Source organism: Sitodiplosis mosellana, unplaced genomic scaffold (assembly GCF_009176505.1).
Source record: "Sitodiplosis mosellana isolate CC-2019 unplaced genomic scaffold, AAFC_SMos_1.0 Smas_scaffold_6166, whole genome shotgun sequence".
NCBI lineage: Eukaryota > Metazoa > Arthropoda > Insecta > Diptera > Cecidomyiidae > Sitodiplosis > Sitodiplosis mosellana.
In genome coordinates, this window is record NW_022601407.1 from 5174312 (window position 1) to 5199338 (window position 25027).

General features: G+C 35.5%; 3 protein-coding genes across 15 annotated transcripts in view; 1 reads left to right on the forward strand and 2 right to left on the reverse strand.

The window, feature by feature from the left end:
• Window positions 1-186: 186 nt before the first annotated feature.
• Window positions 187-13885, reverse strand: LOC129575144 (uncharacterized). Of its 6 annotated transcripts, none has more exons than XM_055458085.1 (9): window positions 13777-13885; window positions 12480-12914; window positions 7845-8190; window positions 7533-7754; window positions 6950-7378; window positions 6654-6824; window positions 6398-6536; window positions 3597-3792; window positions 187-3475 (listed from the first exon to the last, which is right to left on the reverse strand). In XM_055458085.1, coding segments are annotated over exons 2-9 (3237 nt in total). In that variant the 5' UTR covers window positions 12482-12914; window positions 13777-13885; the 3' UTR covers window positions 187-1743. The 6 variants fall into 6 exon arrangements, with proteins under 6 accessions (XP_055314060.1, XP_055314059.1, XP_055314061.1 ...); XM_055458084.1 differs by having other exon boundaries at window positions 13291-13854; XM_055458086.1 differs by lacking the exon at window positions 13777-13885 and adding an exon at window positions 13693-13776.
• A 1941-nt stretch (window positions 13886-15826) lies between these two features.
• Window positions 15827-18440, forward strand: LOC129575117 (neprilysin-2-like). The gene is made up of 5 exons (XM_055458045.1): window positions 15827-16228; window positions 16456-16635; window positions 17078-17300; window positions 17538-17680; window positions 17770-18440. The coding sequence occupies exons 1-5, from the start codon at window positions 15827-15829 to the stop codon at window positions 18139-18141; spliced, it is 1320 nt and encodes a 439-aa protein (XP_055314020.1). The 3' UTR covers window positions 18142-18440.
• Window positions 18441-21178: 2738 nt separating this feature from the next.
• LOC129575145 (terminal nucleotidyltransferase 4B-like) overlaps window positions 21179-25027 on the reverse strand; it is a 14498-nt gene continuing 10649 nt past the window's right edge. For all 8 annotated transcript variants that reach the window (XM_055458093.1, XM_055458088.1, XM_055458096.1 and 5 more), the window contains 4 exons: window positions 23876-24354; window positions 22352-23154; window positions 21947-22221; window positions 21179-21749 (listed from right to left, as the gene is read on the reverse strand). In XM_055458093.1, coding sequence (XP_055314068.1) covers window positions 21467-21749; window positions 21947-22221; window positions 22352-23154; window positions 23876-24354 — 1840 coding nt within the window. In that variant the 3' untranslated portion in view covers window positions 21179-21466. The remainder of the gene's footprint in view (window positions 21750-21946; window positions 22222-22351; window positions 23155-23875; window positions 24355-25027) is intronic.

Below are 25027 nucleotides of genomic sequence, written 5' to 3' on the forward strand. Positions count from 1 at the left end.
CTTCGTATTCTTGGCAATTCCGTTTAGAAATGCAGGTTTTTCGTATAATATTGCTTTCAATCAAATTTTCTTTTGTTTTTTTTTTTTCATTACCAATAATTGTTGAAATGTTCGTTCCTTTGTTTACGTGACACTTTCTGGTTTTTGTTACGTTTCAAAGCGAACACATTGACTAAATTCAATCAATTTTAGATAGAATTTTTGAATTTTATTTTTTAAGCATTTTCTTGAGGTTTTCCCCTCTTCTTCTTTTTCTTCATCAATAGAATACACAGCGACTACAACTAATTTCAGCAATTCGGATCCACATGTACAACAACATAGTTTTTTTTTCTTCCGCTTTAAAACGAAATGAGATTCGTATCAGATTTTTCTTAGTCAGTTAATTTTTCTTGTTTAGTGAATTCAACTATCTTAAGCCATAAGTTTGTTGTTCTTAGTGTTGGAAGAATTGTTGCTTTAACACCAATTTTTGTTCTTGAATTTCTACATCAAATTTATTTACATTGACAAGTCGACGCAACATTCGTTCCATTTTATTTTGAAAATAATATCTTTTTCATCCTTTTTTTGGAAACTTTTTTGCTTCTTTCGTTCGATAGCCATAATTTAAGATTTTATTTTCCTCAAGTGCTATTTTCTTTGTAATTTGTTGCGGTTTTTATCCAGCACTTTGAGGGTGTGAAAAGAGTTGAAAATGAAACTGCCCAGAAAAAAATTCTTATCTATATTGGTTTTTCATCATCAACGCGACCTCTTTTTGTTTTTTGACGGCAACCGAAACGAATCCAATTTAACTAATTACAATTCACATGTATTAAATGAAAGTATGTCGAACTGACCATCGGTTTCAACCACAGAACGGCGTGGGAGCACGAAGAGAATCTTCATAGTCTAAGCCTCTGGGCCAAAGACAAAAAGAAGGATTGAATTAACTAAATGCATTTATTCAATAAATATGAATCTTTTGCAATTTCATAATGTGAACTGGGACAGTAACTGATTACCACAGCAATTACTATACATAGATATATAGTTCAGTGTATTCAATACGCTTCAAACATTTTGATCATTTCTACAAGTGACTATTCCATAGTAAAGATAATGATTTAAGGCTGATGTGACTGTTTTGTGGGATTATGATCGGAGGCGATCAGAAAGTGTCACTTGACTGTAATTGTATAACAAAAATGCATGAGGGAAAAAATATATATTTATCGTCTGATGTCGATTTATTTAAGATTTTTCTCTCTCTTTCTCTCTCTCTCTCTCTCTCTCTCTCTCTCTCTCTTTCTCAGGATCATAAAAAAAATAAAATTCGAGACAAGCGTTTGATTCGTTGCTAATAATGATAACTTTCGATGCAACCCAAATTCGTGAATGAACTCTTTTTCATTTTGCTACCGTCTACAGTTCAGTTAGAGGTATTTCTCTGTTTCAAGTGCATTTCAAAATGCAAACACATCAAAATGCATGTTCAAAAATAGAAGTCTCAAAATATGCTTGAACTAAGTTCAACGAGAAAAAAAATATACAAATAAATTCGAGCCTTGTCGAAGATTCCATTCTGTTCGATAGATGCGATTCATTGTGTTGATCGAAAGATAGGAGCGTCGAGAGCGTTTATGAGTATTTCAGAACATTCTTACTAAAACACACACACACACACTCAGACACATGTACGAAATAGTTGTGAATTGGAGAAATCCGAGAAAAGAATTGACTGATTTGTGTTTGCCGTGTTTATTGTTTATCATTTTGATTGACTTTGATACGAATGGTATTCGAGTCAGCGAGTGTAGTGCCATTTTTCGATTGTAATTTCATGGGTCGATTAGCGATGGCAAACCCAATGGTTGGTTGTCCATTTGGTGACGTTGGTGTTTTTTGCAATTTTCGACTGCTCAAACTATTGTTACTGCTACTGCTGCTGCTAACTGTTTCAATTGGTGGCAATACACGGTTGAGTTCGCTTGAATTGGACGACACGTGTGTCGTTGGTGATGTCATAATTTTTGTGTTGCTATTTTTCCGTTCATTCAGATGCATAACGGGGATGCGTGACGGTTTAACCGGTGATTCTAGTTGCGGTGATCCAATATCGCTGTAAACAGAGTGCATCGTCGATGACACCGGTGATTTTAGCTTTAACTTTGGAATGTATGATGGTGGCGACGACTGTAACAATGGAATTGTGTCTGGCGAATTTAAAACGGATTTACTATTTGGACTAGATGTGTGCGATTCGTCAGATGATTTTTTAAGCTCTTCATCACATGTGTCTTCGTTGCTGGTACCATAGAATCGCTTGTATTCTTTGATCGATGTGGTTTTGTGTGATGATGCGATGGTGGTATTGGATGATGGTGGTATAGCCGTGGAATTGGCTGCCGGTGCCACCGAAAATGTTTCGTATTGGAATAGACTAGTTTCGTTACCACTGCTGTTCGGACGACGTTTGTTCAACGGTTGATATTCAATCTCTCTGGACGATTGACGCATCGATATTGATTCATACTGCACATTACTTTCGCTGACGAATCTCTTGCTACTTTCCACCGATGTTGTCGGACTTTTGCGTTGTCTTGACTCAGCCGATTTGTATTTATAATACGAATACGAATAGTTTTCTTCATCGTCCGGCGAGTATTTATCGATTTCATCGTTTAATTTTTCATCGGATGTACTGCCCTTGTATCGGGCCAATTGTTCGAACGATGTCATTTTCTTTTCACCATTCGAATTTAATCGTAGTGACAGTGAACTGTTGCCGATATTTTCACTATTTGCTGCACTCGATTTGTCTCTGATTTCGAAATTTATTGACGAATTTGATTGGCTCGATAGCCGTCGCTTGATCATATGTGTACATTCCATTATCATATTCGATTCGAAAACGGTTGACGGTGATTTTCGACTGAGACTACCACGTCGTGATGATGACGATGCACCTGCGCCACCGATGCCAATGTAACCAAGACTGTTACTGGTCGTGCTGAGTGATGCGTCCGCAAAACTTTTCGCCAAATCATCGTCCGACTGATTAAATGCACAATGTACTGGCGTCAAATCGTCCGATCCATAGATAATTGAATTTTTATTGCTCTCGTTTGACAGGCCCGTTAGCGGTTTTAACGACCATGCCGCCATTGACGATGCTGATGGCATTGCCATTTGACTCGGCGCCGATGACGTTTTCTCCGGACTTGCGCTCACATTTCCATTGCTACTTATGAGTTTATTATTGTTATTTGGATGTTTTTGAATATTATTTGCTTCAGATACAGATATATTTGGCTTTGAATCTTTGGTGCTTGGCGACGTTTTGAGCTTCGGTACATTTTGATAATGCTTTTGCTCGTCGGGCGGTGCTGGTGGCACGTATATTCGAACAATGTCTTGCGGTGATATTGTTCGCGGTGTTGGTGTTACCATTGTTGTACGTCCAACGACACTGAGCGAACAAAAAGCCGACCTGAAATGACGAAAGAGAAGAAAATTCATTAAAAGTTCGAAGAGAAAATTTTGAAAATTTTATCAATGTTTTTTCAAAGATTAGACCATCAATAAAATTTGTTGGAGATGTTTCAACTTACCCCGAACTACTTTGATTTTCTGCATCATCTTCACTAAGGCTTCGATTGTCATCCACACATATATCAAATGCCTGAGATCGTTGCCCGCCGGAGAATAAACTCAAATCAGCCGTCGATGTAACTGATGTATCGGCCAATGATTTGCGACTGCTTCCTAGCAACGATCCACCATCCTCCGATTCCGGAACATTTATACCTAAATCCGATTTCATCAACAATTAATCAAAAACGACCTCTCTGACAAATGTACAAAATAAATTAAGTGCTTTGTTGTGTTTTCAACTAATATACTCGGTGCAAATTGTTAACATGTCATGCAGAAAATAATACAAATTTACTGTAAACCCACCCGTGTGTTCAGAGATATCAGACCATGCAAACAGATTTCAGATAGTGAGACACACACTGAGAGAGGAACATGCAAACCCCGAATTACTTGATTCCTCTGATTCACTAAAAAAAATCCTTGTGTCTAATATAAAGGTACTGTAACACTCACACAATTCCCGACAATAAACTGTTATTTTGATAGGGTTTCTTTTAATCAAGATTTTTATATATTTTCTGAACACAAATCGGTTACATTTGGGTTTTCGTTTTGTTTTTTTTCCGCATGAAAAAATCTGACTAATCGTCGTTCAATATATGTGACTTAAAAAAATAACTGCTTCTGTTTTTATCATTTGGTTTTGTTAGTATTGTGACTTTGAGTTTTTTTTTTCACCATTTTTTAATCATTAGCTTTTTCAAATGGATAGTCGGGGCAGCACTAAGGAAAAAAGATTAGAATTTTGATTTTTAGATCGTACCAACCAGTTGAAATGACATTTTTTTGTCTAAAATGTTTTACGAGCGGTGGTGAAAGAAAAAGAGAATCGAAAGGAATGTGCCACAAACTTTCCACTTAGACATTTATTAGTATATTTTTTTATTTTTGAGGGATTTTTTTTAATCGAGATTTTCTGATTTTTATTCTTCAATTTGAGATTTTTAATTTTGGATCGGGAATTTGAATAAAAAAAATTCAATTCATGACTTTTGTTTTGTTCCTTGGTAGTTTATGACAGTGTTTTTTTTTCGTTTCAAACTCCTTTTTTTCTTGTTGGTATGGTGTCGAGATAGAAAAGAACAGCTGAATATGTGAGCGAAAATAAATGCTGCAGCAAGAAAATGAAATGCTATAGCACATATGAATTGCTACACAATTTGTTGTTTTTGATTCTGTAACATTGCATTGAAATGACATTGAGTATTTGCATTCACAATGATTTGAGCTCTATGATGTATGAGTGTAATTTAGCTTTTGCATCAGCTACTAATGTATGATTTTTCTTGAAAGTACCTATTGACTTAATCTAAGCGGGAAATTGTGGGCTTTTTACACATAAACTACCAATTTTATTTTAATGACCATTTAACTTGGCTCGCCAATTAGAACATAATAAAAAAGCAATAATTTTTTTCTTATCGTAATTGAGATTGAATAATGATCAAATATTCGAAAATGATTACTTAATGATAAGATATCTATATAATTATTCGATAAAAATTATAATTGCTCTTACAGATGAAGAAAACTACCAAACACCAAATTAAACGAATTACCAATTCCATTTTGCCCATACAGCTTACACAGATTGTTTTTTTTTTTGTTTGTTTAGTAGTTTGGCCATTTTTTCTACTTTCTATATCGAATATTATTTACAAATGTGTACTTTCAAACTTCAAACTGTTACAATCAATTGAACTCGCCAAAGATGTTGCATACGAGTATGTGCTAGCACTTTCATATCTACACATACTATCTACGTCACAATAAACAAAATCACTATTTATGTCGGAAGATAAAGTGGATTTACCTGTACATTTAAAAAAAAATGAGGTTAAAAAAGAGAGAGAGACAAAGAATTACATATTAAACATATCATCACCGTTCAATGGATATTTGCTCAATTTTGATTTGCATTTGAGGTGTTTGCTTTAAGAATAGGTGATTTTGAAAAATTTAGCAAATTTTCAACGGTTTTTTTCCGCAAAGGTCAACATTCTAGAGCAGCGCCGTAGCCAGGCCGGCGCAATGGGTGCATTGCACCCTCCAAAAATTTCAAAGGTGCAACAAGTTCGGGTGCAAAATCGGGTTTCAAAGGTGCAACAAAAGAAAAAATTCGATTTTGCACCCTCCAATTTTTTTTTCTGGCTACGGCGCTGTTCTAGAGTAGGAATTAGATTTTTACCGAGCGGCTTATTTGTCATCGCAAGTCAGTACTGACTTGCACTAATTCATACAAATTGACTCTTGAGTCCTACCACTGAAAGTACAGAGTATTCATAACAAATCTACGAATTAACGCAAGTCAGTCGATTTTTTTTTTCGGAAAAATAGTGATTCGCAAACTCATATGAAAGACTCACATAGTTTCCTACATTCTTCGTAATGACACGTGAGACTCACATGACACATTAGCCCCTCGATTATTATTATGTTTTAAAAAATGTTAGTTGAGTCATAAACTCCATAGAAATGAAAGGAATACTATTTCAAAGTAGAAAAAAGAAAAAATCTAGTGGTAACGCATACTACGTGCCAAACAAATCGTAAATGTGACGTCAAAGTTGTGCAAATATTCAAAAAAAAAACTACACCGAAAATGTAAATTGTGAGTTCAGAAGGATGTAAAACAAAAACATGATTGGTTAGTGTGAAAAAGACGTACAAAATGTGCATGACTGGGTGCAATGAAAATTGTTTTATTTTGTCTTGAAAAATCAACAAAACAACAACAACAACAACAACAACGTACCGGTATTTAAGTGACCATTTGAACCGTTCATTGTTAGCTGTGTTTCGGCTGCGTCTTGTGCCATTTGTTCGCGCTTCAAAATTACCGTTTGCAACACTTCTTTCTCCGAAGTTGTGAACAGTGGTTTTCGAATGCCAGACTGTAAACAAATTGATTCAATTAGAAAACTCATTGAACGAATGAAAAAAAAATTAAAATTTGAACAATCGATTCGAATTCTGTTGAAACGTTCTTTCGAAAAATTCGGTTGTTGTACCTTTGCCTCGAAATGTTGCTCTTGGAATTCGCCAAATGGTTTTTGTGGTAGTTCATTGGGTGCTGGTGGCGGTGGCAAATCCATCTTTGCCCGTTTCAACTCGTCCATTGATTGCTCCAACATTTTGATCACATAGTCATCATCGTAACCGAAATCAGTGTGCAATTTCGTCTAAAATCGGTAAATTAAAATAGTTTAGATTCAAAGTCTTGCTTTAAAAAAAATATGAGAATGTGTTTTCCAGAAAATGAATAATCTACTTCGAAATTTGAAAAAAAAAACGGACAGTCATTTACCTGGAGATACTGTACAATAAGATCCATATCTTTCAATTTGAGAATTTTATTCTTGTGCATTCGTAGGATTGTGTATGCCATGGCAGTGACCACACGTTCACCATCTAATAAATAAATGTCCCACACCCGCAAGCATAAACTAAATGGTATTCGTTCGATGAAAATCACAAAGAACCATTTTAACGAATAGAGTATCGAGTCCAAATTGTATTGATCAAAGTGCTTTTTCAGCTTTGGCAGGAATTTCGTAATGATTTTATCGTGATGATTGAGGAATCGTGTTAGTTTTGGAAAACCTTCGATGTAAAGGCCATGCATGGCATATTTTTCGTGTGATAACAGCGTGCTAAGCGCCCAAAATGCTTCTTCTTCATTCATATACATCAATAAGACACCAGCCACACCCGACATGCCTTGACAGTACCCAACCTGTGTAGAGAATGTGTAATAATTGCTAATTAGAATTGTCTCTGTCAATTGCTTCTAAAAATCTCATTTTTGGAATAATTTCAAGAAATTCTCAAGCACTTTCGCTTAAAATCGGCCATTCGATCGAATGTTTTGATTTAAAAATTGAACCAACCTCCATGTTGTACATGCTGTATGCGGTGAGAACGTTGAATAAACTTTTCTGCTTGATTCCATAACGTTCGCGATAGATGAAATGATCGCGAAACTGTCGATTTACATCCGAATCGATTTGGCGAGCTTCGGTGCTCCATTGACGAGCCACCTTCAACATTCTCTGGTATACATTCTTATTTTCTTGCATTGTTTGTTCGATATTCAACAGTTTCAGCCATATCTGCAGGGTCACACAAATTGATCATAACAAAGTATACAATTGATTTGCAGTAGAAAAATGTAAATCCCAAACACACACACACACACTCACCATTGTCCGTAGTTTATCTGGAATGCCTTTGTAAATTCGTCGATGCAATTGTTCGGCTGTTTTCTTACTATTCCATTGTTTGACCATTTTGAGCCACTTTTTTACGCGTTCCATTTCGATATCACGTGCTTTTGCTTCGTTAGGATCGGTTTTCTGTGGCAATCGTTTATCGTGTATGAATCCATATCGATCGGTTTGATGATAAATTTCAAAGCCGGGATCTTCCCATGCATCGATTTCGGCACCTGGTTCGCGGCCATGATCATAACGTTGAAATAGCTTGGCACGCTCCTCATTGGCTCGCGCCACCATTTTCTCTTCATCCATACTTTTATCCGTTGTGGTCCTATGTGTACCGAATGAAAGAGGAAAAAATTATTGCAAAATTCGATTATTTATTCATCGATCAATTCATGGAAGTCTTTAGAATAAATGTATATATCTAAAATTAATAGATTATGAAGGCAGAAAATGTGTATCGGAAATCAATGGTTTCAAAACAAAAATCTCATGTCATCGAATCTAAATGGTCCAAAATTGGAGATGATGGAATATATGAGCTATATTTGGAGTAAAGAGTTCAATTGAATTATGTGCCTTCAGCGTTTGTGTGTGTGTGTGTGGGTGTACTATGAACAGAACCCTGACACACTTTATTTCAATTCCATTGATTTCTATGCTGGAAATTCGAATTCAATCGATGCCAACGGTAAGTTAATTTTGTACTAATTAAAAAGTTGTTTCTTTTTCCATGAATTTTGTTTCGCCATTGAGATAAAAATGGTTTCTATTGCATTACTCTCCCAGTCGGTAATTTGATTATTAATATCATTAAATGCCATTATAACAAATCACCCATCAGTAGTTCAGCGTCTATGATGGCAGTGTGGCGACTCACACTAACTGAACTCCATTGCAATTAGGGCTCTTCTCCTGTTCGAAGAAGAAAACATCTTTTACATCAGAGAGAGAGAGAGAGAGAGAGAGAGAGAGAGAGCACGAAGAAAAAAAATGTGAGCGAGAAAGAGAGGAAATAATTCTAGTTAGTCAGCTTAAAGGCACAGACAGCAAGATGTTCCATTGATATGTTGTTGGCATGCATTTCAAGTAGCATACAGCATAACAATGCAGTTGTCATGTAGAACACAACACGTGTGGCTTTGGTTCCTCTTGTAAAACACAAGAAAAAACAGCAGAAAAATTCACTTGCCGTAAAATAATAATTCATATTCCTTGTTTTTGTTCGCAGTTTTGAATGTTTAAGTCCGGATGGATTCACACTAAATCACCGGGAAAAAAGAAGCGAAGAAGCATCAGCTCAATGAGAATGTCGGTTGAACGTTGTGCTTAGTTGCTATGTGTTGAGTTAATTTTGACTTGAACAGCTGAAGTGATCGCTATTTTAACTTGAAGTGAGACGTTTGAAATCGTCAGTTTGGAATTTTTGAGCCAAGTTCACTGCGCACAATTCAAATGTTTTTTCGGTGTGATTTGACACAAAAACAGCACAGCTCGAATAAAAAAAAGCGTTTTTCACCTGAATTTGGTAATATATAGTCTATTTATGTCCAAGTGTCAGGTAGCCTTTTTTCCACTATTCTGATGATAGTCTTGTTAATGCTCTCTATCTCCCTAACCAAATAAGTGACAGAGAAGCAAACGAAAAAAAAACGACATGGGCTAACTGTAAAATAAAATCATAGTTTGTATTCCATGCGCATAAATGGTACAGAGAATAAGCGGATTGGTATTAATGCCATTGGTTCTGTCATCATCAGCGTCGGCGGCGGTATGATGATGTATCGAGAGACGGTGACTGGCTCACATTCGCTCTCTCTCTCTCTTTCTGCCGGTCTCATAAATATTCTTAATATGACTATATTAAGAGAGCGAAGTAAAAAAAAGAATGAAAAAACCCAACAACAACAACAGCGCCAGATTTTGTATGTCAATAATAAAAAAAAAGAACAACCAAAGAACGAACAGTCGCAACAGAAATCAAATTGTGAATTCCAATTACTAAAAACGGCACACAAACAGTTGTTAATAACTGAACCTTGGTTTTATTCTCTTTCTCTGGCCGAAGCAGCCGTTTTCGATGCTTGATTCGACGTTTTTGTTATCAAAAAAGAAGGAGAAAAAATAAGCAGCGTTGACTAATGCCATTTGCGCTGATGAACATCATCGTAAAATGATGTGGTTCTTCTATTTTGAGTTCTTGGTTTGTGCGGCTACTGAACCTTCGTTTCTCTTCTTCTCGAAGATTTTATTTTCTTCTTCTTCTTCTTCTTCTTCTGCGTTGTGTTCATGCGAATTTCTCGATCTCCCTCTCTCTCTCTCGCTGACTTTCTTTATATGCTATTCTTTGGAAAGATCTTCAAAGCAAACTGAAACATTTAAAATAAAAATACTTGCTGCGCGCCGTACAAACAAGGGGAACAAAAAAAAACATCTAACGAAGTTGGCAAATGACAATCAGCACAGAGAAAGCATGCAACATATCATCGTCTCGCATACACACTCTAATTGCACGTACATGAATACAAGAACAACGACAACAAAAACAAATGATGAAACTGAAGTGAACAAACGCATCTTTATCATTTGAGCCGTAAGTGCAACTTTTGTTTTTCATCACAACTGAAAATTGATGTGAAGTATTATTTCCGATTATGTGCTTGTTCCGGGGCTCATTTTGTTGTTTTTGTTAATGATTGTTCTGTCTACTACACTGGTTCAAATTGTAACCTTTGAAATGTTTACTGAATGGCTCAATAGCAAATTAGAAGGGAAAGAAAATGCAACTACATCAAAAACTTGAATGAAAAACGCGGATTTTTCTAACGAAAAAAATAGAAAAAGCCAGGAGATTTCTGATGGAAATCGAACAAAAAAAAAAGTTTTTCTGCAAGGTAAATTGCAAACCCGGATTGATTTAAATCAATTCTCGTTGAAATGCGAAAAATAGTTTAATTAGTTTGGAGCAGAGATTTAAAGAATAAAATACACTGACTTTCAAAGGAAATCATCAACTTATCGTTTGTGACGTAATCCAAGCCAAATAATCTTGTTCAATCAATACTAATCACCTTCAACCATAATGTTGTTTGATTAACTGTTCTTCGCTTGTTTTTTTCTTCTAATTTGAAATATCTTTGTCGCCGTAGTTTGATCGCATATTTTCTTTCTCTTGTGACCATTGTGTACACTCGGGAAGGCGATTCAAATATAATGAAGAAAACGAAGAAAGAGCGAAAGAGAGCCGGTTCTATGACCAGAAAGTTTTGAGCCGGTCAATTTCACTATTATGCATAATACTTGTATTATGTAAAATAGAATATGTAAAATGAAGCGATTACTGTGGCCACTGAGCGAATATCATCACGTAGCATCTAAACAACAGCAACAACCGAATGAAGTAAGAGAGAGAAGAGAAAAAAAACTATGAACGATATATGTCGTTTTGAGTCGCACGACACATTCAAGATTTCGAAACATGTTCGAATGCATGCATAGCTGAAACACAGCGCACATTCGGCCACTTCCACATCTGATTAAATTCTTCTGTTTTTGGAGAATTCCATTTCCACAAGAAAAAACATTAAACACAAAAAAACAACAACAACGCCAACATTGACGAGAAAACAATGTTTTGAATGCCTAAGAGTGTTCCATACACAATGTTCGACCTGAGAGTGTTCCACAGACGTTCAAAATGTTTTCTCAAATAGAATAGATCGACGTTTTCGATAGAAAATGTGCTCGATGGTTATTAATTAAGCCACGGTTTCTTTTCTTTTTGGATAAGTGAAATCAATGGACATTTCATCATTGCCTCCATTCACCCAATTAACTTGGTTCGCTCCACAAAATACACGCATTATCGTACACGCACACACACACAATTCTGGGAGCGTTTTGCCAATAAATTCTCTGTGTGTGATTTCTGTTTTTATTTGATGTTCGTTTTTTTTGTATCATTTTTGTAGTCAAAATATGCAGGAACTTTCTCTCTGGAATGAGAATGGAATGGTACCACTCTCTATCTTTGACGAACACTCATTTCATCGCGTAGAATACGCACATCGTGCATCGTGCATCGGTTGATGGGTCGACGTCGTATCAATACCGAAGCGAGAAATATACCACACAAGAAAAATTTGAGCCATTACGAATGTTTAATGGATCGAAATATAACATTCCACACACATAAATCGAACTTGAGGCCAAGATGCATTTTCTATTCGGGCCCAGCCGAAGTAGCACTTTTTTTTTAAATTCATTTTCAAATCAGAGATTGCGTATTTTTTTTTCATGCAAAGACCTTTCGAAATTAGAGCGTGATTCAGTTTGTTGATGGGTCTTCATGGTACTTGCAAAACTGCGGTTTCACATTGCGCTTTTTGCGCCCTGTTATTCGCCAAATTACTTTTTCGCGATTCGCAATAGCGACACTCTTTTTTTTCGATGGTTTTGCACTGTTGGCTTGGATTTCAATTGAAATTCAATCATTTTGATTTCCAAACAAGCTATGACTACTTGGAAGCAAAAAAAAAACTACTGTAGACTCTTAATAAAACTGAACGAACAAAAAAATATATATGACGAATCGAATGTAGTTTTTTTGTGCATTACATTTTTGTCGAGTGTGTTGTTGTTGATCCGCTACGTTGTTGTTATTGATATGGACTTGTATATTTTGACGTTGTTGCCTTTGGTTCGTTTACGTTGATGATGTTGATTTTCACATTTTCACCTAGTTCTTTTGTTGCCATTTGATTTGGCCGATTTCTCACTGTTATTGGATAATTGACTTTAATTCTCTTCTTCTTTTTGCTGGCGGTGATGATTATCAATCAATTTTTTTCACTTTTCGTTAAACTATGCTGGGTTTAGTTGTTTGGCTATTTTCTTTTCTTCTTCTTTTTCTTTTTCTTTTATTTACGTTTTTTTCTTCGTGTTTTGTATTCTCTGTATCTCTTTCGATGGGCAGCTATAGGCTGCGTTTGTTTTTTTTTCACGGATGTGATTTACACGCAAGCATTTCAAATCCACAACACAGAATCTTTTCTTTTTTGTACGAAAGAAAGAGAATTTTTGGTTTTTTTTTCTTCTAACAACAGCAACAACAACAGAAAATCTATTTTCGATTATACAATTACACACAAGAATTTGTTTGGTTTATAGTTATCAATACACAAAATTATTCAATATTTTCTTTTCTCATTTCATTTTTCCACTTCGTTTCTTACGTATAGTTGTTTTTTTCTCTCTTTAATTCCGAGTTTGTGTGAATTTGCCTCGTTTTTTTTTCTCTTGCTTCTTCTTCGGTTGTGTGTTTCTAGTTTGCATTCGATTGTTTTGATTGTTTGGTTGGCATTTCGAATTGGAAGTGTTTTGCAGCGTGAGAGAGAAAAATAATAATACAAAAACCGTAATGATTTACCGTGAATGTAACAAAATTTGTGTAGCGAATTGGTTTTTTGTTATTGATGTGGTGACATGTCACATCTTTTTAGAATTTGAAATTCTAAGCCACATAAACACATGAACACCACAATTCGCACAACGAATGCACTTTCATTCAATCCCTTTCGGAACTACATTGAAATATATCTACATTTTGCGTGTTTTTTTTCCTTCTTCTCTTCATTTGCTTCTACTCTTTGCTAGTCTCTCTCGCGCGCGCTCTCTTTCTCACTCAGTCACTGTCTCTCCTGAACACACTCTGTGTGTGCTTCACTCAACACACAACAACCTCTCTTTTCACGTTCGTATGTCAAATACGCGCGCGATACAAGAGAGAAACAACAGAAAAAAAATTGTATGTATATTCTTTTCCTAGTACTCTTCGGATTCACTCTTCTCTTTTCCGCCTAAAAACCTTTAGCGACTTGTTGTGTGTTCATCTTCGATACACACTCTCACTTACTTAAATGGCAGTTCAGTTGTGCATGTCCATGTGTATAATGTATATTGTCAAAAGAGGGAAAAAAACAACATACACACGAAGTGTGTTGCTGCTGCAAAAGCAGAAGCAGCAGCTGCTGTGTGTTGGTATTGCTTTGACAAATATAAAACCGAATGTTTGTGTGTGCAAGCATATACATTCTGTTGGTGTTGTAGCCGTTTTATCGAGAGCTCTCTTTCTATCGAATTCGTATACTCTAACGAACGACGATGGTACGGTCTGTGAATAGACGACTGTTTGTTTCCATGTGACCGTTATGGCTTCTTCGCTTCATGTATTTGTAAATGCCAAGTGCGTGTTAGACATTTTCTCCACTTCGTCTGTTTTTTCCCTCTTCTTCTTCTTCTTCTTCTTCTTTTTCGTTCTCTTCTGTTCACACTTCTCGTTCACATTGTTTCTTTCGCATTCATTCTGTTTCGGGAACACTGGAATGAATCTTATACTTTCAAGATGAACTCAATTGCAATCGCAGCTAGAAAATATTTGGCCGCAGGGCCGTTGGGTAATTGATTCACTCACATTCATGATGAACACCTCTTTTTGGTGAACCAATTCTTTTTTGCCAGGGAAATTTAGGTGAATGGAACAATGCAATTTATAAAAAAGTTAGTTCTGAAGTTTAACTTTGAACAAAGTTAATTTTTTTCATAAAAAAGGAAATACTCGTTTCTTCATGATAGAATATCGATTAATTTTATGAATAAACAAGTCGTATTCAATTCTAAATCAGTCTAAAATGCATTTCACACACAAATCGCTATGTTCTTCATATTAAACGGTAAATTTTTAAAAATGACATATCTTTGCAGTTCAAATAGATAGTCGTCGCAAAGCACAATTGAATAGAAATGAACATAATGTCATCACAAAATAGAATTATGAAGAAATAAAAATTTACATATTCGATGCTCATAACTGGGATATTTTGATTGAATATTTTCACAGAATTTTATTGTTCAGTTTCGTTTTCATGTTTTATTTTTATTTCTGAATTCATTCGAAATGAATGTGAAGATGGAAGAAGTTGGAAGGTAGCGCACTCTAGTGTCAGTTCATGTGGTGTATGGCAAATGGCTGAACTAACTGAACAGTTATTTATTTTGAATTTTTTCAAATATTTTCAGAGAAAAGTCAAAAGAAGTTGTTTCTTGTGTTTTGATATTAAAATGTCAATGGTAAACCGAATTTTAATCTCACCCCAAATTGATTTGAACAATAGTTTTGAGACTCTGAATCAGAGTTTAAACTTTAGAATTCACCCCGTTTGTGTTGCACCCAATGAATTTACACAAATGGTTCACGCACTTGCTCATATTCAATGAACTTGAAAAGATAGTTGATTGTTTCTATCACTTGAGCTTAGAAACCAACTATTTTTATGGGATTCACATTTGTTCTGCTCATTCGTCGTAATAATCAAGTATACTGAATATAAGTAGAAGTTTCGAAAATTTTGTTCGCCTTCCTCTTGATCCAAACCAACGCTTCATTCATCACATTTCAAAATGTGTCAGCACATTTAGCCATATTCTAAGAAATAATTTATCAACCATTCATTCGAGAATAAATAATGAAATTTCACAATGATGAAATCATTCTGCAAACAGAATAATATTTGAATCGAAAACAACTCAAAGGGAAACATTTATCAGATGCAATTGATAGCAGACTGATTAGTTGATGTACGACAATAATTTTCCGTGGCTTTTTATTCACATTAATTTTCAACATTAGTGTACGACAGTTGGTTGGGCTGAATACACTTCAATTATAGAGCGTTTATTCCTCGGCATATATTCTTCTTTGAATTCGATTGCCATGAATCGGGTTGTGACCATGACCCGAGAAAAACAGTTCGCGGAATCATTTTTACGCCTAAGGTTTCTATATTTTTGGCAATTTTAAAACTTTCTCAGAACAATGCCAGATCGTATTCGAAATTATTTTTGCTTTGTATGTTTTCCGATCAGGTGGTTAAAAGGACGTCGAACTGAAGGGAAAACATTCATTAATGCTATCTACACTTATTGGTCCCGTTTTATCGCTTCCCACAACCGAGAACCACATTGAATCAAATGATTTGTGTCCAACACCCGACTGTTTGGATGCAACAGCGAACATACTTGAATATATCGATGAAACCGTTGAACCATGTGAGGATTTTTTAAAATTTGCATGTGGTAATTATCCAAAGATTCTAACGCTGCCTGCAGACGTACACGAGGTAATTCAGTACAATCTGCAAGCCAAACTTCATTCATTGATTATGGAAGAGATCAATGCCAACGATTCACGACCATTCAAATTGGCAAAAACGTTCTACCGCGCATGTATGAACGAGGAACAGATCGAGGACCACTTTTTGGAGGAATTAGGTAGCATAACTGATAAGCTCGGTGGATGGCCCATTGTTGTGGGATGAACGATCGGAATGGAATTGGACGTGGGCAATAAAAGAATTCCGCAAATTGGGTATTCCAACAAATTATATTATTGATGTTGATTATGGCTTCGATTTGAACGTGTCATCCGTTTTTTATCTGGGCGTAATTAGCAGTTTTTGATTATATCCAAAGTGTTAATTCCATCACTTCTATTTTCATTCAGTAGCTTTTAATTCGATTGAAATATTCTCATCAGATTGATTATCCAGCACTGCCGATTGATTGTGAAACATTGATCAATGGGCTGGAAGATGCTGAAATGAAGGAATTCGCTCAATTGTTGGTTGACATTGCCGTCATCTGTGGAGCGAGGATTCGAAGCGCAGCTGAACTGGAAATCAATGAGACACTTGAATTTGAAGTTGAATTAGCTAAAGTAATTTTCATTGATTCCATTGAAAATATATGAAGATGTTGATTGGATTTTTTTTGAAAATTTTGGACAGATTTCGGTAGGCATATAATCACATCGTGTAAGATGAGGTTTTACAATTAGATAAAAATATGAGGAAAATTGAATTATCTATTAATTAAGAGTTAATTATTTTCATTTTGCTTATTTTTTTTCTCCTGTATTTAGGTATTCAAAATATGGTCACCGTTGCAATGTCATAAAAACGATTGTTTCCGTGATATCATTAGTTGGTGCAATTGCTTCAGTTACATCAGCATCAATTGTAAACACCACATCCAATCACGATGATTTATGTTTAACGCGAGGATGTATAAGTTCAGCCTCACAATTACTTCGCTTTATCGACCAATCAGTTGATCCATGTGATAATTTTTTCAAATTTACATGTGGTAATTATCCAAAGAGTCCTTTGTTTGATGGTGGCATAGAAGATATGGTCAAAAGTAAGGAAGAAGCGTTGTTTCATTCATTGCTCATGGAAAAAATCAATCCAAACGAGCTGCGATCGTTCAATTTAGCAAAAAAATCCTACAAATTATGCATGAATACAACAACGATTGAGGATCATGGATTGGAGCAATTGTCCAATATAACCGATACAATTGGCGGATGGCCTGTTATCAGAGGTGATGAATGTTAATTCGGAATGGAATTATACGTGGGCAATCAAACAATTGAGACACATTGGATACGATGTTGGTTATGTGTTTGATGTTCAACTTATCAAAGATCCAACTTCATCTTCTCATATTGTTATGGTCAGTGGTTGACTTTTGGTTTAGTCGTCCTATGGCTTACTGTTTTTAATACGGTTCCTATTGCATTATAGCTTGATTGAGCGTATTTACCTATCGATCGTGAAGATCTCGTTAAAGGATTTGAAAATGACGCCATTCGGTTGTACTACAAATTCATGGTTGATGTCGCTGTTGTTTGTGGAGCCGATCGCAGTCGAGCTGGGGCAGAACTTTTGGAAACTCTTGAATTTTTGATTGAATTGGCTAAAGTAAGTTGACTCCATGATCATTTTGGTGTGAAAGAAATAATTTTATGAATGATTTCTCTGGAATATTCTCCATTGATTTTTCTGGAAAGATGTCTGCATCAAGTAATGAAGATCTTTCAGAGTTACCTAGACATCAAAAATTGGAAACACTTCAAGAAATCTATCCGTATATACAATGGGTTGATTACATTAATGCATTGATAACGCCACCCGATTCAGTCGATGGAAATGAAGTTGTATTCATGCTTGCACCATCGTTCTTCGAAAAATTGGGCAAACTATTGCAAAGTACACCAAAACGTGTGGTAGCAAACTATTTGGTGTGGCGTACCACATCTATTTCATTGAATTATTTAACGAGAGAGCTTATCCAGCTTATGAATTGGTCACAGATACAAAAATTGAATGTTGGCATCACTTCGAGATGGGCGGAATGTTTCAAACAAACGAAAGAGCAGTAAGAGGAATTGATGATTGAAACTGAACCGCTGATAATAAATTCCAGGCAGATTTGGAGAAATTGAAAAAGTCTGATGTACGCAAACAGGCACTTTGATATGTTGGTACGCAAATAAGACTCTGTATATTGTCAAATTTTGATTGTGTTCTGCAATGAATACAACAAAATTGTGAAACGTATTCAAGTTTCACCTTCGCAACGATGCGAAAAAGTGTGCGATTCACTATCGGCGGTTCAATTATTTATCTAGATAATAATCGACCATAAACTTTATCAACATTACCAATTTCATGCAATTATTTTTCCGTTCTTAGTTTCTCACCTTCTTTTAATGCGATGCTTGTGCTAAAATACTTTGACCAAGAATCAAAAGCAGACGCTATAGAAATTACGAATGGTTTATTTAAAGAGTTTGAGAATACTCTAAATCAAACATCTCGAATGGATGGGGTGGCACATCAAGAAACTCTGCAACAACTCCGTATTCTATCTGAACATGTGAAATATCCAGATGCAGTTACCAATTATTCCGAAATTCAGAAATATTTTGAAAAACTAGAAATCGATGAAAACAACTATCTTCAATCGACAACAAATATTATGAAATTTTTTAGAGATAAACAATTCTCACACCTACGAGAAGAATCATCTGCAGATACACCTGTAGTTGGTTAGTAGTCGAATTTTTAATTTCCATTAACAAAATCAAATTCCAATTGTTTTCTTTTCATTGGTAATGAAAAAATCAATCATTACTGAATTCTCCCCTGCAAATAAATCAAAATTAACAGACGAAAAAGATAACACATGTTTGCAAATCGTTTTTTTTTTCTTTTCTCTCTCGTTATTTTTATTTATGGCGAATGTGGATATATTTTGGTTTCTCGATTTGACAAAAAAAAGAAGAAATGTTGTATGTTTTACAGTGGTGTTGTTGTTGTGTTACAATAAATACACTCTGAGCATAAATGTTCTACAGATTCCATTTTAAATACATGTAATACATTTATCTTAAATAGATCTAAATTTTCTCTTTCTCACTGAATTCAGCATCGTTTTTTTCCACTTTTTCTTTCATTTCGGCAATGCACGCGACACATGTGTGTTTGTGTGTGTGTAATCATTATTTGCAACGGAAAAAGGCCATAATCATAATGCTTAAAAATTAATGCAAAAAAAAGAGGATAAAATGATTCGCGGATTTGTAGAAAAAAAAGGATATCTATTTGAATTGATACACGCGCAATGTATCAAAATGAATAAAATCCAAATGCTGATAATCATGCGAATGCAAATCAGTTGGTGGTGGTTGTTCTATATTTTCTCAGGCCAATCAACAGAAAATGAAAAGGGGAAAAAATCGAGTGAATTGTTGTAAGACAGAATGTACAATGAAATGATTTCAACTGGATTTGTAATGATCTCGCTTTCAACGTGTTTTTTCATTTGATCAAACTTTATCTGGATCTCTTTTTTTTTGTTTCTTTTTTGTTGTATTCGAATACATGTTTTTTTTCCTTTTTTTTGGTGTATTCTTTGAAACATTTTTTAAGTTTTTTTTTTGGTTTTTTTTTTACAATTTTTGTATATTTTTTTGGTTCATTTTTCAATGTTGTTTAATAGTTTTTTTCTTTCTTGTTGTTGTTTTTCTTTTGTATTCAAAACTTAAAAACTGCATATAATCAATAGATTTGTTATATGAAATTCAAAGGAGGAGGGGCGTGTTAAATTCAACGAAAAACGCGTAGAAAGGAAACAAACTCGAATCCATCGATCGTTTCAGGAGAAAGAGATGAAGAAAAAAAAAATAATTCGATGATATAATATATTCTCGGGTGTATTTATATGTTGTGAATTTTACTGCAAAATGTTGCTTTTTTCATTTTTCTTTTGTTTTTTTCCTTTGGAATTAGTAGCGAGAAAAAGAAAAAAAAAATATTTTGACATCAACCGTTATTATCGGGGACATTTTTGTTGTTGTATCCTGTTCATCAACACTAAAGAACACGGTAGTTTCGAAAAATGTTTTTGTTTTAAAAATGAAAACGGCTCTCTTTCACACACACATTTCGAACAATGTACAGGTTTTTGTGTGTTTTTTTGTTGTTGTTGTTATTGCATGAAAATCAATTTCACTCTCATGAAAGGCCGAAATAAAAATTCTTTGTTTGTTGTGACCGGTTGTGAATTCGTCATTTTGTCACTTTTCGATCGTGTAATTTTTTTTTCTGAAACATATATCAATCTTTCCTTTGTGTGTGTGTGCGCGCCGCGTTGCCCCACGAAATTAATGTGTTTTGGAGTTTTGGGCGAGAAAAAAAAACGTGTATGTGCGTATGTGAGAGTGAGTCTAAGGGGAAAAAAACTTCAGATTGATGTATGATCATTAAGAATATGAAAAGAAAAATCAAATCAATGGCAGCTTATGTTATGTTTTTTTATCATAAAAGTTTTTCTCTTTCTCTCTCTCGATTAGATTGCCATGAAAACCGTGTGTCTGCTCCGGAATTCGGGAGGGTATTTCTTTTTTGTTTCGCGCATTTCATAATAATAATAATTAAAAAAATAATAATAATAATAATTAATTAACCGCGTTATTCACTGATGGCCGTTTATGTTCTAAACATTAAATACGACTAATTCTCTAAACTCTCTTCCTATTTTCTCGATAATTATTTGATTAGAATTTAATAAGTAACATCTTTTTTTTTGTTATTTTGCTAGATTTCCTTTTATGCAAAGTTTTTTTTTTTAAATATTTTTTTCTCTCACTTTTGTTTAGTTGTGTGGTTTTATCTATTATTTATAATATATAATTCGTTTTTTTTTCTTCTTTAGGTAGAATTAGTGTTTTTTTTAGTTGTTGTTTAATGAGGACCGACGAAACGAAACAGTCATGTTAGAACGAGTGTATGTGTATGACAATTGTGCTTGGATCGGCCAAGTGTAATCGGTGTCTCTTTCTCTTTCGCTATAAGTTCTCCGATAATTCGTTTCTCGTGCTATGTGTGCTGATTAGCCATCTAACAATCTCTTCATTTGTTGTTTTATTGTTTTAAATTCTTTGTAAATTCTATCATATTCTTATTTCAAATATATGCGTGTTGCTCTTGCTAATTTTCTTCAATATCTTCTTTTCATCATCTTTACTCTTATTTCGTTAAAATGTGTTAAAAGTGAGGAAATGAAAGAGACAGTGAGTTCTGCCATCGAGATGTACATTCTAACGTTTGTTTTGGCAATCGAGGCTGTTTGTGATCTCGTTGTGGGTTCGTCGTCATCGTCATCGTCATCGTCGTCATCGTCACCGCCGTCATCGACAACAATCATCGGCTCGATGCGCCCATTTTTAACGATTTTCCCATTGAATTGGCGGCATTTGTATTACTTTGTGCTTGCTGTTGCATCTGTGACTTACTGTTATTTAGCTTTTGAACGGAATTTACGCCCATCGATGCGCTGTTACCACTTCCACTGCTATTGTCAAATTGATAATTAGCCGTCACACGTTTCCGTTTAGGCATCTTCTTATTCTTTTGATTGTTCATGTTGTTCAAGCTGCTTGATCCATGGTGAATGTTTGGAATACCCTCTCGGCTACTGCTATTGCTGCGAAAATGGAACAAACACTCAAATTAATACAGTTGCAATGAATTTCGATAAGTTTTAAATATATGTATAAACAAGTCGATTTAAATATAAATGCACATTGAAAAATGAACTCCAAATAAAACATTTCAGTTGTTTGCTCAACCCAAAAAACAAAATACTCGGAAAAAATTCAATTTAAGAAATGCTATATTTACCTGCTGCTGTTGTTGTTCATTTGCTGGTGCAAATGGGATTGTTGATTGGTTGGCGATAGTTCCTTTTGGCTAGCTGTACTGGATGTGTATGTGTTTGTGTTTGTGCTGTGACGACGCAATGACTTACCACTTTGCCGTTGATTTGATTTATTGTCATGGTAGTTGTCGGCGTTTGATCGGCGACTATTCAAAGGCGAAACGCGATCGAAACGTTCGGAGAGTCGAGGTGCCGTATATAAAGGCTGTGTTTGGTGTTTCTGACGTGGTACTTCCATCTAAAACAATACGCACACAAGTACACACGCACAACAGATAAATACAAAATATTAGCTCAGCTGAGTAAATATTTTCGATTCGAAGTGGAACAGAAAATGAAAGTGACACAGAAAAAAAAGCCCAACTTACGAGTGGAGTACGCACGGGTTCATTTTCGTCCGGAGAATCATCGATGATAATGATTGTGTTTGCGTCGACATCTTCGATGGTTGGAATTTGATCATTTTGTACTTTGTTCACGGTGTACGCGCTACGTTCGTGTGTCGGCGATATGTCACGCGACACCGAATTCGAATCACCATTGTCCGAATCCATGCTCTCCTCCGACGTTTCTTCACTGGATATACTGCCCTTACGTCGCCGCTGATTCGTATTGCACACATTTGTATTCAACGATGATGTGTTGCTACTGAGATTGCCCGACGATGAACCATTGCCACCGGGTGGACTTTCCGGTGAGATGAGCGTATGCTCAAATGTGGCCCGTACCCAATTTCGATATTCAATCACTTCGTCAGTAACGCGAACAATACGACCCAGTATACTGCTTCGTGTACAGTCATTTGTACCATTTTGGATGGGTGTAACAGCCGACGTTAGTGTAATGTATGCCCATTCGAATGCATGTTTCACATGCAATGCACCGTAGGATGATCGGCCAATATCGTTGCCGGGTGTCAATGGATCTTCGATGCACAGCAAACTCGGCCGATGACCGTCCACCATTTCACGTTGTAAATCTTCTTTGGGTAAATATCTACCGCCTTTTTTAATGCTGATGCCCGTTTTCATGTAATTGAACTTTCGGCCATACAATTCCAAAAATTCCATTAGCAAAACACCTAAGTTCGCATTCTCCCACGACTGGTTTCGCGAATGCAATTGCAAGAAGCTGATACACATTAAAATTAGGGAATATGACGAAATGCCACCTGGAAAGAATTCACACAAAAATAAAACGGGATTCATTTGAATATTTCGCAATTCTTCAATAATTTAGTTTCGGCCTAAAATGCACATCAAATCAGTAGCATTCATTGAAATGCAACAAAAAGCGATATTTCTTTTTTTTATTGCCAGTCAAATGAAATACTGTACCGCATATTTATTTTTATTGGTAATCTATGGTTGACGCACTATGAATGCACGTAAAAGATATTTTATTCGATGTAATAAGAACAATGAATTGGCCAAATGACGGCCATTTGATTTTGTTTACTCGGGTCGTATTGTTTTGAACATAATAAATAATGATGAAACAAATCCAACTAGATTGATTTGATTTAGACTCAAACAGAATGGACATGGGTGTTGGATCTCTATTAAATGCGATAACAGCAGACAGCATTTGGAAGATGTTGGGCAGGCAGGGGAAAATGTTATCAAGAAATGAATTTCCAACGGAATAAGATGAATCAACTCGAAATAGAAATTAAAACTTCGAATCAAAAACATCGGCTTGGCGATTTTCAACAGAACCACCAAAATTGTCGTAATTTCTTGCATATTTCAACGAATAAAAATCACCGTCTGGATCGAATGTACTTTTGAACAAAATCTACTTTTAAATGCATTCAATGGTGTGTGCGTTACAAAAATCATATTTATCGTTTCGATCGAAACAAAAAGACGAAGAAAAAAAAAATTACTCACCTGTAAACACTTCATTGAGATCACGTTGCAGCAAAAATTGCTTCAACACCAAAACCAGTTTCGATAAAACCGGATATTTGCGTTTATAGTCTTTGATTAATTCGGCTGATCGCACTCCTGATTCCATATTAAATGATATATCAACTTTGACTTGACTCTCGCGATCGGTTAGCTTGATGATTGGTACGCTGGCCTTGTCCAGTACACGCACGGAATTCGGTTCGGCAATGCCACAGTCCAATAATTCCGTTTCCAATGTACGCAATGGTAGGCCATCCCAAGCGCCAAGGACCACCAAATCAATATCACTGGTTGGTAAATACAATCCGGTACGAAAGCTACCAAACACTTCGACATGTGCATCGGGCCACATTTGCAACACCACCGATTCAATGCGACTCACGACCTTCATACGTAATGCATGCTCCGTTCGTGTTGGTATCATGTGTTCATAGAATTGCTCTATTTCGGTGTGTAATCTGTAACAGAGAGAGAAAGAATAGAATCATATAGTGGAAATATTGGCAATGAAATAGCATTTGCAGTCGTTAAAATCGGCAAACTCTGAAGAGAAAAAAAAAACAATTTGTAACACACAGAAACACTAGCAAATTGTTCAATCCGTCATTCATGCATCCATTCTTACACATTCACGCTACAATGGTTCTGAACTTTCTGTGGCATTTACAAATTAGAAAGATCATTCCTTTGCCACATTAAGAACAAGAAGAAAAACTTCATTTTTGTCATTCCATTGAACAAGCGATCTTTTGTCAAGCCTTCAGTTTTATTTTTTTTTATTTTCTGTCACAGCCACACTGATCGATCGCAATGCGCATATTTCTTGTTTATCACGATGTTCTCGTTTCTTGGTGTTGTGCGCTCTCGCCCGCCCAGTTTCTCCGACACAAACGTTCTAAAAAATTATATGATTCATGCATCGTCTCACGTTCACGTCCACATTTTTGAAGTTAATTTTTTCTAACGTGGGTGTAAGTACGTTTTGTAAGGACGTGCAAAACATTTGACAAAAACAATAAAATAATTAACGTCGGCAAAAACGCCAGAGAGACAGAGAGATAGAGAGACACACACACACACACACAGAGAGAGAGAGAGAGAGAGAGAGAGAGAGAGAGAGAGAGAGAGAGA

Coding starts and splice junctions, on each gene's coding strand:
- LOC129575117 (XM_055458045.1), top strand. CDS start 15,827: ATGCTATCTACACTTATTGGTCCCGTTTTATCGCTTCCCACAACCGAG. Junction 16,636..17,077: donor TTGAAGTTGAATTAGCTAAA/GTAATTTTCATT, acceptor AATTATCCAAAG/AGTCCTTTGTTTGATGGTGG. Junction 17,301..17,537: donor CGGATGGCCTGTTATCAGAG/GTGATGAATGTT, acceptor TCGATCGTGAAG/ATCTCGTTAAAGGATTTGAA.
- LOC129575144 (XM_055458085.1), bottom strand. Junction 6,537..6,653: donor AGCAACATTTCGAGGCAAAG/GTACAACAACCG, acceptor ATTTGTTTACAG/TCTGGCATTCGAAAACCACT. Junction 3,793..6,397: donor AAATGGTCACTTAAATACCG/GTACGTTGTTGT, acceptor AATCGGATTTAG/GTATAAATGTTCCGGAATCG.